The following is a 14,800-nucleotide window of genomic DNA, read 5'->3' on the forward strand; positions in this document are numbered from 1 at the left end:
GAATTTTGTGATAAAAATCAGCATTTTAAAGCTCAGACTTCTTCATATCACAGTAACAAAGCTGTTTTTGTGATTGTTGAATGGCTAAAAGATTTAAGAATCAATATTGTTCATTAAATTGATATAGTGTCAACACAGCGCTGAGAGAGTAATGATCATTAGTGTGTGAGGTCGTGGCGTTGTCGGAGCGCTGCTGTAAAATGCATTTAGACCTGGTGCTTGTGTTTGTGGCCGCTCAGATGGAGCAGGAGATCTCGCGGTTTCAGCGTAAGATGACTGACCTGGAGTCAGTCCTGCAGCAGAAGGATGTGGAGCTCAAAGCCTCCGAGACCCAGAGGAGCATCCTGGAGCAGGACCTCGCCACCTACATCACCGAGTGCAGCGTGAGTGACGCTCAGACTCTGTTCTGGTATAATAATAGTCATTCATTAATCATAATGCACTTTATTAATAGAGACGAGCAGTCTGGGGATTAAATGAATAGGATAATTTGGCACAAAGGCCAATAAATTAGGAATGCATTCATTTAAAGAAAAAAAAACTGTTCTGTAGAAAATATGGAGGACCAAACATGCAGAAAACTAATACAATTGATTTTAAATTGAATTAAATCCTGATTTTAGTTTTTTATTATTCCCTCTTCCATTCATTTATTATTTTCTTGATTTAATTTTAACTGTATTTTTATTATTTCATTATTTAAAAAAATATATTTATTTATGCATTCATTTATTTATTTTTCTTACATGTATTTATTTCCATATTTAAATATTGTCACATTTATTTGCATAAATACATAATTCATAAATAAATATACAAATAAATGAAAAAATAAATACAGAAAATAAAGGAAAAAAGTAATACAAAAACTAAATGTAATTAATAATGAATTGTATTTGTTTTATCAAAACTTATTTTATTTATTTTCCTATAATTACATTTATTTTTATTTTTTTTTCTGCGTGTTAGGTCCCGCATAAAGGAGCAGTTCACTTCCAGAACAAATGATTTATAGATAATGTACTCACTTACTGATAATGTACTATGTTTTGTTATGAAATTTGTTTTTTTTTGTATTTAAGACATGGGATTGTTAAATGTTTGGTTTCAAGTATTTTATGCAATAAAATGTTTTATTTACAACTTTGAATGGAAACTCCTTCAAAAATACTGAAGTCAAATGACTTTGATCTCACTGTAGATGAACTCATACGCATCTAAAAATAAAGCAAGAGCCATTTCTACTAACTGAGAATGTGAAGTTACAGACTACTGAGCGCTTCCTCAACACACTAAACAATCAAAGAAGTTCCTTGTGATTCACAGAGATGTTCTGCATCCTTATCTATAATAGATGCACACAGCATTGTTCACTATTGTTGCATTAATATCGTGACCTTGTGATTTTAGTATGTTAGTATGTTTTTTTTTCTTCTTTAAAACTGGTCAGAAGTCAGTAAAACATTAATAATAGAAGTCTAGATCGGTCTAATTTGAGATCAGAAAGTAAGGCTGATTATCCCTCGGTTCTTGGCCCCAGGAGTGTGTACTTACACTCTGACAGCTGGGCTTTATCAGTACACACTCTGATGGACGTATCTATCGTTTTATATCTAGAACAGCAGAACTGACTCGATTTCATATCTGCGCTCTTGATGTTCTGTCTTTAATGCAAATACACCCGCTGATAAAAGAGCTCTTGGCACGCTGTTCATTTTTTGTTCTGACCTTGCGTTCCATCCGCCGCTGCTTCTCAACATAACTGTGTGTGTGTGTGTGTGTGTGTGTGTGTGTGTTTAGAGTCTGAAGCGCAGTCTGGAACAGGCTCGTGTTGAAGTGTCACAGGAAGATGATAAAGCGCTCCAGCTCCTCCATGACATCAGAGAACAGAGCAACAAACTCCAGGAGATCAAGGAGCAGGTGAACAAACAGTGACACTTCAGATTATTGAACACTATTCACTAAACTAGTTGCTTGTTATTGATTATTGGCTGTTTATTAGTACTTATATAGCACATAATAATGCATGACCCTTATCCCAATCTAATACATAAACATAACTACTACCTTATTATTTACTATCAATAACAGTTCAGTAAGATTTTTAATGTTTGTTTTAAGTCTCTTCTGCTCATCAAGGCTGCATTTATTTGATCAGAAATACAGTAAAAAATATTAAATATTATTATGATTTAAAATAATTGTTTTCTGTGTGAATATGTGTTAAAGTGTAATTTATTTCTGTGATGTGCAGCTGTATTTTCAGCATCATTACTCCAGTCTTCAGTGTCACATGATCTTCAGAAATCATTCTAATATGATGATTTGCTGCTCAAGAAACATTTCTGATTATTATCAATGTTGGAACTGATACATTTTATTTTTTCATGATTCACAGATTAACAGAAAGTTCAAAAGAACAGCATTTTTTTTAAATGGAAACATTATAACATTAGTTTAATTATTATTTATCATTAGGATCGACATGCTTTGTTTCGTTCTTCCAAACAAACATAGTTCTACCCATTAGTCCATTAAATACCCCTAAAAAGATGGGTTGAATGGTTGGCTATAACAAAGTCCTGCATAAACATACTCCTAAAATCTTATTGGTGGATGGGAATGTAGTTCTAGAACCCATAAGCGTGTTGATTCAGGAGCGTATGGTGCTTCGGTGAGTGATTGTTCAGTAGTGTGTGAAGTGGCTCTAGTTAACGGTGTTAGTCAGAGCTCATCTCTACAGACACGTCAGCTGAAGATCGTCACACAGAGCTGCTGTGATTCGCTCTTTTATGAGGAGGATGAATCTGCGACTGTCTTTTGTGGGAGAAGAGATCAGGAGATGCGCACCGTTTCCATGGAAACCGCTGCAATTGTGTATTATCTTTGGGTCATTGTGCAGCATTATAATGGAGGGTAATTTTGAGCGTAATGCTAAAACGAAGCACCAGCATCGCCACAGACCGATCTTCAGGATCTTTCTGTGTGTTTCCGTGTCTGGATGAGCTCGAGCTGCTCGCTTTCCTGTAACGTTGAGAGTGTGTTTTTCTCAACTCAAATACATAGAGTCTATAATCCATAATAACACTTCCTCCAGTGAAAAAGTGCATCTGCTGTTGTCTCTCACATCAGAATCCAGACACATATTTGTTTAGAGCTGTTTAAACCCTGCTTGATCTGTGCAGATTTCTCTCCTGATTCACACCAGAACACTTTTTCACTGGAGGAAGTGTTATTATGGATTATTATGATGTTTTTATCAGCTGTTTGGACTCTCATTCTGACGGCACCCATTCATTGCTGAGACACTGATGCAGTGCTAGATTTCTACAAATCACTTTATTTACGCTGCACACACTTCTTCCATCACATAAAGGACATTAACAGAATCATCCACCTCATTAAAAAGAGCCACTTGAACACAGACTAGTGATGTAACCTCTAGTAATGGTTTATTAAGTCAAAATGAGTTTTATTATGAGTTAGATTAGTCTAATAATTACAGCCCAGAAGCGCAGACGTCAGGCAAACGTGAAACCCTTTGAGTTCTGTTGGTTCTGTGTATGTGTGCATGAACATGAGCTCAAGGCATTATGGGGAATAATATTTCACTCACTGAACTGGGAACAAGCATTAGTGGATAATCCTGTGCTGGTTTTTAAACCCCGAGTATGTTGGGATCTGAGAACGGCTCTTTTTAAATAGAGAGTATGTTTGGTTGTTAGTACTGTTTTGTGGTGGTTTGTTTTGTGTGTGTGTTTTTTTTTAAAATATTTTTCCAGTCTGAGTGTTTTTTGCTACTTGTACCTATACATCTGGCCAAAGACTTAATGAATGAAGTCTCTTCTGCCCACCAACGCTGCATTTATTGATCAGAAATACAGTAAAACTGTGTAATATTACAGTTTACTATTTAAAACAGCTGTTTTAGCTGTTGTAATTTATTTCTGTATTTTCAGCATCATTACTCCAGTCTTCAGTGTCACATGATCTTCAGAAATCATTCTAATATGATGATTTGCTGCTCAAGAAACATTTCTGATTATTATCAATGTTGAACACAGTTGTGCTGCACAATATTTTTTGTGGAAACTGTGATTATTATCAATGTTGAAACTGATACATTAAATTTCTTCAGGATTCACAGATGAACAGAAAGTTCAAAAGAACAGCGTTTTAAATGTTTTTACTGTCACTTTTGATCAACTTCATGCATCCTTGGTAAATAAAAATCTAAATTTCTTACTAAATCTTCTGCTGCTATATTTGAGACATGTTTTTGAAGATACTTGTAGAGATCTAGATCTCTTGCACATCTGAAGAAGGTTGAATGGTGTTTGCTTGATAACTGCAGATTACACAAGTCCTCTGTTGTGTGTGTGTTTATTAGCATGCTAGAGGTTTTGTTCTTGTTACGGTGAAGTAATTAAGTGTCTAGTGGTTGACGTCTCTCGGCAGATCTGATCCACAGCACAGCCTTCACTGTCAGTGTCCTCTGATCAATATCAGCCCGAATCAATCTCCTGATCTCCCTCTTAACAGTCAGTCCCCTCACACACACACACACACACACACACACACACACACACAATAAGGGCTGAATCTCTTTTAGAGAGCTGCATCACTGAAATAAGGGACTAACATGATCACAAGTGTGATAAAGTCAGTCTGATCCAGCTAGTTTCTCAAATATATTCAGGCCTAAATTTCAGATGTATCTATCTGAATTGCAGATAAAATGTCCATCCATTTGTATTACACAGTTTAAGACAGTTTAAAGAGAACTAATAAACTGCATGTGATGCATATCTGTCAGTCATGCATGAATGAACCGGTCAGATTTCTGTAGCAGTACTAATAAACTGAATGGGTTTTAAATACACAATAACCAGCTTTATACATTTATCAATAAATACTATTTCATACATTGTGCATGATTGAATACTGCTTGTCCCACATGTTTTAACCATGCTTTTAACTGAATATAAGCTGTTTCTAAGCAATTTGAATAAATGCATTTTAAAATAGGATTATTTAAATAAAACCAAACAGATTCATAGTTAATAATTAGATCAAAAATAGTTAATAATAAACTATGCCATGACTTTTTGAGTGCATGAATTTGGCCTGTTTCATTTATGTATGACTGAAAAATATGCTTCATATTAAGTTTATTGGTTTGTTTGTTTATTTTAAAACTGTTTTAAATCAGATGCATAAATCTTAAATTTAGGCTTTCATATTTTCAGTTTAATGCATCATGGAGACTCTAGTGCTTTTAGAGATTTCACGGACACAATAATTCATCGAAGACTGTCATGTAATAATGATATTTTCCATTAAGGTTCGCTTGCAGCAGCTTTAAATGTCTTGATGATGAACCGTCAGAGCGTGATTGTGAATCTGTCCTTCTGAATAAACATCTATATCAGTCCTGCAGTTTGGCAACTAGAACATCGTTTGTCTCTTAAATGATTTTACGTTGGATCCAAACTAAGATGCTGTCTTTGGTTGAACTGAAATGTCGTGAAGAGCTTGTGAAAGTGCGTTCAGTTCGTTTGTGTGTGTGTTTCTCTCAGACCTCTAAACTCAGCACAATTAACCTGGTGAGACCCGCGGCTTCAGAGAGAATCTCAGCCAGTAATCATTCACATTATATTTCAGTCACTCTCAGAAGCCGCTCGTTTGATTCCTTAATGCATCTTACTCCCTCGAACCCTCATTAACCCGTCTGGCTGCTGTCAGCGGGTCATTAGAGCACGTCTGGTGCTGCTTACCTATAGTTATTAAAAACATTCAACTTTTATATATTAAAATATAGAATTATTACAATGTTTTTATTAAAAACATTCAACTTTTATATATTAAAATATAGAATTATTACAATGTTTTATGTTTATTTGTATAATGCTGAAATAAAATATATAAAAAAAATTAAAATAATAAAAAAATAAATGTTGGCGAGTAACTGTAAAATATGTATAATACAATTTCATAAATGTAATAATAGAATTACCAAAAATTGAGCTACGATTAAAATTAACTAAAGATATTAAACTAAAAGTTAATGATTAAAAAAAACTATATTAGTGTATAAATAATGCTAACATAACACCGCTCGTGACCAGGTTTATTATTTTTACCGAAAACTATTATAAAATAAAGTGGAAATAAAATTAAATATAAATATAAGATGGAAAAAAATAGAAATGTTGGCAAGTAAGTTTAAAGTATTTAAAAAACTTAACTAAAATTAAAATGAAATGAAAAATTGTAAAAAGCTAATCTACGATTTTATTAAAAATAATATATAAATAATTTGAAAATAGCTAGGGTTATTATTGTTGCCTAAAACTATTACATATATTTTATTAATTAAAATTAAATGAGGCTGAAATGAATTAAATTAAATGTTAGATGAAGAACTTAGAAAATATAATAAATAAATAAATAAAAATAAGAAAACAAAGCTATAAATAATAATAAAATTAAATAATAGATGTAATAAAATGACTAAAAATAAAATGAGCTGTAAAGATAAATATAAAAATGAATTAATATTTTGAATAAAAAACTTTAAATAGTACATAACTGCTCATAACCGTGTAAAATAGTACAGTGTATCAAGCTGATTATTGTATTCATGTGCTGTGATATTTACACATTTCTGAGACAATGCTATGGTTTTATTGATAGTAATTTTGTGTAATTCAAATGATGTTTCCATGAAGTGCATGCTCTGTGAGATACTGAGAACATGCATTTAATGAATCTGACTTCATATCTTTTGTGAGAGTGTTTTTTTTTTTTTTTTTTTTTTGTGTGTTATGGAGTTTAGCTGTAGGATGGAGGAGATGCAGGTGACCATCAGACAGCTGGAGGAGGATCTGTCTGCCGCTCGCCGCCGCAGCGACCTGTACGAGACCGAGCTGCGAGAGTCACGGCAGACCAGCGAAGAGCTCAAGAGGAAAGCTGCCGATTACCAGCAGAGGATCCAGAAGGTGTGTGTGTGTGTGTGTGTGGGTGTAGAGGAAGGCCAGCGAATAGCAGTAGAGGAACGCGACCGTTTAATGCCTCCTCTTTATTCTGACTAGTTTCCACATGTTAGAATAAAAGTGCATTGATGAAAACAATAAAATAACACATATCAGGAAATGATGCAGTGACCAGAAAAAAAAAAATATATATATGTATATATATATACAGTACAGACCAAAAGTTTGGAAACATTACTATTTTTAATGTTTTTGAAAGAAGTTTCTTCTGCTCATCAAGCCTGCATTTATTTGATCAAAAATACAGAAAAAAAACAGTAATATTGTGAAATATTATTACAATTTAAAAAATTGTTTTTAAATGTATTATACTTTAAATTATCATTTATTTCTGTGATGCAAAGCTGATATTTTTAGGATCATTATCACATGATCCTTTAGAAATCATTCTAATATGATGATTCATTATCAAAGTTGGAAACAGTTCTGCTGCTTAATATTTTTTCAGAACATGTGATACTTTTTTTAGGATACTTTGATGATGAATAAAAAAGTAATAAAAAAAAAAAAGAAGCTATGTTTTTAAAATATATATATTTTGTAGTAAAAAAAAAAAATAATAAACAGTAATTTGGAGTCAGTCATTTTTTTTTCTTTCTTTTGTTTTAATAAAATCAATACTTTTATTCAGCAAGGATGTGTTAAATTGATAAAAAGTGATAGTAAAGAAAATATATATTATTAGAATACATATTTATTAGAATTTTTTTTTTTTTTTTTGAATAAATGCAGTTCTTTTTAACCTTTTATTCATCAAATATATTAGACAGCAGAACTGTTTCCAACACTCATAATAAATCAGAATATTAGAATGATTTCTAAATGATCATGTGATAGACTGGATGTTACATGTGACACTGAAGGCTGGAGTAATGATGCTGAAAATTCAGCTTTGCATCACAGGAATAAATTATTTTTTTTAAAGTATATTCAAATAGAAAACTATTATTTTAAGTTGGTAACAGTTACGACAATATTACTGTTTTTTTTTCTGTATTTTTGATCAAATAAATGCAGGCTTGATGAGCAGAAGAGACTTCTTTCAAAAACATTAAAAATAGTAATGTTTCCAAACTTTTGACCTGTACTGTATATATACATGTGATTAAATATATATGCAAAAAATAAAAATATTATTATAGGTAAGGTTTATTATATTTTATAGATCCTTTGATGTGATTTTGATATTTTGATTGTGTTCAGGCGAAGGAGCAGGGGAAAGCAGAGGTGGAGGAGCTGCTCTCTAAACTTGAGAAGGTACTAATCACACAATGACTGAAATTCATCTGAAATCTGTTTGTGTCTCTGCAAATGAATAACTGAGCAGACCGCACAGACTCAATAATTCATCCAGCATCAGATCATACGCTAGACTCAAACCACACTAAACGTCCTCTTCTCTGTGATGGACAGGACGCCCTGTGGGCTCTTTCATCTCTGACAGAGCTCAGATAGATCCCACGAGAGATCATACAGGTGCTCAGTTATTATTGTTAATAAAGCAGCACTGCTTTCAGCGTGATGCAAAACTGGGAAGTATCAGGGACGTTTGTAATGTCTGGGTCTGAATGTAATCTAAAAAAGTCACGGACATTTCTGTAGCGAGTTTAAATCATTTTTAGATTTGATCAGACACTGTGTGTGTGTGTGTGTGTGTGTGTGTGTGTGTGTGTGTGTGTGTGTGTCAGTCATCCTTGATGTGCTCTTGATGCTGTGAAATCTCTCTCCGATCGAGAAGCTTCTTTTTGAGAGGACACTTCTTCATGAATAAATGTTTTTAATAAATCTGTTAAAACTAAGCACTCAAGCACCATGTTTCAGTGACACTTTGCAGTGCTAAATATATGTATATTTTCAAAGCTTCCACATGTTTGTAGGAGAACCCTTGTAAAATGTATGTGATGTTTTTTCCAGAGCTGTATGTACTGTAGATTCACAAAGAACTATAATAACTTTTTCAATTCAACATCAGGATTCTGCTCTTATTCAGTGCAAAACATCTCAGATAGGATGCACTGATGAAACACTGAAATCTCTATTTTATATTTAATTTATTTAATGTTATTTTATTCATTTCATTTTATTTTTTTATTTAATTTTTTTAATTCTTTAATTTTATTTTAAAGGTGTCACTGGAACAAGGGTTATTATTAACTATATATATATATATATAAATATATATATATATATATATATATATATATATATATATATATATATATATTTATAATATAATATTACTTGAAATAAAATAAATATTCAATGAAATAAATATAAACTTTTTTTTATTTCAACTAATAGCCAAAACAATGTTTCTTATTTTATTTTATTTTATTTTATTTTATTTTATTTTTTTTCAACTAATAGCTAAAAGGTTTTTTCTTATTTTTTATTTTAATTTATATTTTTTTATATTATATTATTTTATATATGATATAAATTTTATGAATTTAATATTATAAATGTATTCTAAATATTAATAAAATCTATAATATCTCAGTGATGAAGCCAGTAGTAAATAAATAACTGTCGGTCAATACTGTAAGGTTGAGACTCCGGACGCCGGATTCTGTTGGAAAACGTCGGAAAACATTTTATCTGGGAACTGAACAACAAGTCTAGTCTGGGACCCAAAAAATACACAGTCTTCTATCAGCCGAAACAGTTCCTGAAACCCCACAATCATGAGATCGAACAATAATGAGTATGCACAAGCAAGAAAAATAATAAGAAACATAAAATATGAAAGCATAATAACAATAATAAATGATACAATATATAAATGACTAATGATTATGAATGATTAGATGAATAAATTGATTATAAATGAATAAAAACACAACATAAATGTATGACTGCTCTCTTAATGCAACACAAAGTTTGCATTTGAGCATCCTTCGGTTCCAGTGCAGTCAGTGTTTAATCGTGCATCACTAGTCTGAGCGCAGTACTCTGTGGTCGTCTCTTTCAAACATTGCTTTGTCCTTGTTTCCTCTGATTACACACTCGTCACAGTGACTCTGTGAGCTTCTGTGTTGCAGACAAACGCCGAGCAGCAGCTGAAGATCCAGGAGCTGCAGGATAAGCTCTCGAAGGTGCTGTGTTTGATTCGGCCGTGTGTTAACATGCTACAGACTGCTGCTGTGTTGTGTGCTGCATGCAAGCACAAGCATCTGCATTGAGTTTTAATCTCCTGCTGTGTAACTCCAAAACTAATGTGTGTGATGCATTCGTATTTTGAAGTTTTTTTGTGTTTGTGTTTTGTCCCTGTGGTCGGTTATGGCGAGCACAGAGGCCACGGAGCTGCTGCAGAACATCCGTCAGGCCAAAGAGCGTCTGGAGCGAGAGCTGGAGCGTCTGCGCAGCAAATCTGACCCCAGCGACACGCTGCGCAGACGCCTGCGAGAGACTGAGGTACTGAGTTCACTCAAACACACTACAGTGTTTGTATTGTATTATATTATAAAATACTGAAATGTATATGCTTTTTATTTAAATAAGCACACGCTACTACTTTCAAAAGTTTGGGGTCTGTAGTTTTTAATGTTTTTGAAAGAAGTCTCTTCTGCTCACCAAAGGATGCATTTATTTGATCAAAAATGCATTAAAAAATTATGAAATATTATTATAATGTAAAACAGCTGTTTTCTGTGTGAATCTCTGTTAAACTGTAATGTATTTCTGTGATGCGCAGCTGTATTTTCAGCATCATTACTCCAGTCTTCAGTGTCACATGATCTTCAGAAATCATTCTAATATGCTGATTTGCTGCTCAAGAAACATTTCTGATTATTATCAATGTTGAACACAGTTGTGCTGCACAATATTTTTGTGGAAACTGATACTTTTTATTTTTTTTAGGATTCACAAATGAATAGAAAGTTCAAAAGAACAGCGTTTATTTGAAATAGAAATCTTTTCTAACATTATAAATGTCTTTACTGTCATTTTTTGACCAATTTAATGCATCCTTAATTAATAAAAGTATTTCTTTATATTTAAATAATAAATCTTGTTTATTTAAAACTTTTTTTTGGTAGTTTATTTTAGCAAATACTACCATGATGCAATTTACTTTAATCAATATTTGCATTACAGTAATGGAATTTAGTTGTTAAATGTGTTTAATAGTCATTAAAATGTCGTAATTAATTTTTTTATTATGCAAATATATCTTTTTTTGGTGTGTAGTTGACAGGTTTGTTTTTTTTTTGTATGTATTTATCTTTTTTCTACTGGTTTTGGTGTGTAGTTGACAGGTTTGGTGTGACTGGGCCTGTAATAATTTTTGGATATGTTTGTGTTGTGTTAGAATAAACTGAAGGACGACATCCAGACCAAATCCCAACAGATCCAACAGATGGCTGAGAAGATACTGGTGAGAGAGACGGATCAGACTAGCAAAGATTAAACCACTAACACTCCTCCTTAACCAGCTGACCTGTAACACACACACACACACACACACACACACACACACACACACACGATTAAACAAATTTATGACAGACACACCTTCATTCTGTCCCATCGACCAGCACACAACTTCTCAAAGCAAGTTCATTTCTTCACCTGCTGATGGGACTTTACTGCTGGAAAGTGTTTGGATCTGCTTGTTTCCTGACTGTGTGTGTGTGTGTGTGTGTGTGTGTTTGTGTTTTTGTTTTTGTGTGTTTGAAACTGTTTGGATCTACCTGTTGAATGCTTGCGGGACACTCAGGCCACAGCGCAGAGGATGGAAGCCCATCTGGTCCAGAAAGAGCGACTCTATGAGGACAAAATCAAGGTAGAGTTGAGCACAGACGCTCATAATAATGTGGATAAATCACTTTTCTGTTGTGTTTCTGGGTCACTGACTATTGATTTGTGACTTTTTGGGTAAATGAGATTTGTTAAATTTTTATACATTTATTTTTAAATAAATTATTTTCAGGATACTCATCAGTAAACTTAATAATAACTTTAATTTTTAATGTTAACGACCATTAATACACTATTTTTATGCTTAAAATAAATTTCTGTCTCCTGAAATGACTTTGAATAAATAAAAAAATATTTTAAATAAAACATCATTTTTATTTAGATACTTTTTTTTTTCTTTTTTCTTTTTTTAGAAATTAATACTTTTATTCATCAAGGCTGCATTAAATTGATCAAAAGTGAGAGTAAAGACATTTATAATGTTACAAAAGATTTCTATTTCATATAAACTCTGTTCTTTTGAACTTTCTGTTCATCTGTGTATCCTGAAAAATAAAATATATCACAGTTTCCACAAAAATATTGTGCAGCACAACTGTTTTCAACATTGAATATAATCAAAATAATGTTAAAAGTACTGTTTCCAGATATTAGAATGATTTCTGAAGATCATGTGACACTGAAGACTGGAGTAATGATGCTGAAAATACAGCTGTGCATCACAGAAATAAATTACACTTTAACAGAGATTCACACAGAAAACAGATGTTTTAAATTGTAATAATATTTCAGAATTTTTACATTAATTTTAATCATATAAATGCAGTCTTGATGAGCAGTAGAAATTTTTTTCATATTAAATGAAGTATTGATGAGGAGGAGAGACTTTTGAATGATAGTGTAGATAATAATATCTATAATCAAAATGTTTTGTTTCTTTAATGATCTTTTCCCACTTTTCTAATGACCTACATTCTGTTAAATAAACGAACAGTCTGTAAATCAAAATGCTTTGCACTTTTTACTAGAAAAACATTTTCAGTGCATACAGTGTTTGTGTGACTAATATTCAAATCAAAGTTAATGGACTGCTAGTGATCTTGTGTTAGCAACATCTCCAAAAGCATCCCTCCACAGCAGCTGAATATACCTGCTGATCAGCTACATGATGATTATCGTGTGTGTGTGTGTGCTGCAGGTTCTGGAGGCTCAGATGAAGGCAGATCTAGCTGATAAAGAGAGTCTGGAGCACAAACGAGCTCAACATGAGGAAGAGGCGCGAGAGAAATGCAAACTCATCAGTGAGCAGAAAGCTGTGAGTGTCTCGTCTTCATCTCACTTCAAACTCAGACTCCTGACAGCCTGAAGCGTGTGTGTGAGTGTTCACAGTCAAACCGGTGTGTGTGTGTTTGTGTGTGAGTGTGTGTGTGTGTGTGTGTGTGTGTGTGTTGTGTTTGTGTGTGTGTGTGTGTGTGTGTGGATGTGTGTGTTTGTGTGTGTGTGTGTGTGAGAGAGAGTGTGTGTTGTGTGTGTGTGTGTGTGTGTGTGTGTGTCTGTGTCTGTGTGTGTGTGTGTGTGTGTGCGTGTGTGTGTCTGTGTGTGTGTGTGTGTGTGGTGCGTGCGTGTGTGTGTGTGTGTGTGCGTGCGTGTGTGTGAGTGTGTGCGTGTGTGTGTGTGCGTGCGTGTGTGTGTGTCTCAGTGTGTGTGTGTGTCTCTGTGTGTGTGTGTGTGTGTGCGTGTGTGTGTTGTGTGTGTGTGTGTCTGTCTGTGCGCGTGCGTGTCTTTTTTGTGTGTGTGTGTGTGCGTGCATGAGAGTGTGTGTGTGTGTGTCTGTGTGTGTGTGTGTGAGTGTGTGTGTGGTGTGTTGGTGTGTGTGGCGTGTGTGTGTGTCTGTGTGTGTGTGCGTGTGTGCGTGTCTGTGTGTGTTTTGTGTGTGTGTGTGTCTGTGTGTGTGTGCATGCGTGTGTGTGTGTGTGTGTGTGTGAGTGTTTGTCTGTGTGTGCGTGCGTGTGTGTGTGTGTGTGTGTGTGAGTGTCTGTCTGTGTGTGCGTGCGTGCGTGCGTGTGCGTGTGTGTGTGTGTGTGTGTGTCTGTGCGTGTGTGTGTGTGTGTGTGTGCGTGTGTGTGTGTGTGTGTGAATCTCAGGTTTAGTTGTGTTTTTTTTTTTTAAATATATATTTATGGTTATGAAATGTAAGCTCTCAGGATATATTTAGTCTGTCCAGGTTATATTTCACCTAAAAAACAAAACGTTAGAATTTATATTTTGCATAAAACTTGAAAATAAAGCCTATTTTATGACCATATTTTAAGATTATATGACCTTATTCTTGAAAATAAAGCCTATTTTATGACCATATTTTAAGATTATATGACCTTATTTTGCAGACATTTAACTCTTTATTACTGTAATACTAAATATGTATCAGAGCACGAAAGTATGTATTCACGTCACTTTTTTTTCATTGTTTGCAGATGTTGATCTAAAAACAAGTGTAACTCTTTATTACTGTAATACTAAATATGTATTCAAGTGATTGTTTAATATGTTTTTTATTATTTTTTTTTTATTTAATGTGCTGTTTATCACAACATTACCAGAAACATAGTAAAGCAAAAAAAAAAAAAACAGCATCAAGTATGACAAAACAAACCTCATTCTTACTATGAACACATCTCATTATTTTGATTAGGTATTTCCACATCATGGTAGTATTTGTTTTAAGCGTGCTGATTTAAAAATTATATTATATGAGAGAGATATATTGTATTGTTATGGTAATAATTTGACTTTGGGGTGAAGTGGGACGCCTCTTCTGATGGTCCACTAACAGTTATGAGTAAATCTTTCTCTGTACAGACCATCAAGGCCATGGACAACAAGATGAAGAGTCTGGAGCAGCGGATCGCTGAACTCTCTGAAGCCAATAAACTGGCGGCCAACAGCAGCATTTACACACAGAAAAACATGTAAGAGTCTGAAACACGATGTCAGAAACCAGTTTCAAGACCAGTGTTTGCTGGAGGAACATTCGCTCCACTAGA

General features: G+C 33.6%; 1 protein-coding gene across 1 annotated transcript in view; it reads left to right on the top strand.

Annotated features, from left to right (window-relative positions):
• The window catches only part of cita (citron rho-interacting serine/threonine kinase a), an 84,080-nt gene that overhangs the window by 34,091 nt on the left and 35,189 nt on the right, over positions 1 to 14,800 (top strand). The window contains 10 exon segments of the mRNA XM_042757236.1: positions 240 to 383; positions 1,801 to 1,931; positions 6,839 to 7,001; positions 8,259 to 8,312; positions 10,097 to 10,151; positions 10,330 to 10,502; positions 11,368 to 11,442; positions 11,755 to 11,841; positions 12,955 to 13,071; positions 14,616 to 14,725. Of these exon segments, the coding sequence (XP_042613170.1) occupies positions 240 to 383; positions 1,801 to 1,931; positions 6,839 to 7,001; positions 8,259 to 8,312; positions 10,097 to 10,151; positions 10,330 to 10,502; positions 11,368 to 11,442; positions 11,755 to 11,841; positions 12,955 to 13,071; positions 14,616 to 14,725 (1,109 nt within the window).

The sequence above is a fragment of the Cyprinus carpio genome, chromosome A5, assembly GCF_018340385.1.
Source record: "Cyprinus carpio isolate SPL01 chromosome A5, ASM1834038v1, whole genome shotgun sequence".
NCBI classification, from domain to species: Eukaryota; Metazoa; Chordata; class Actinopteri; order Cypriniformes; family Cyprinidae; genus Cyprinus; species Cyprinus carpio.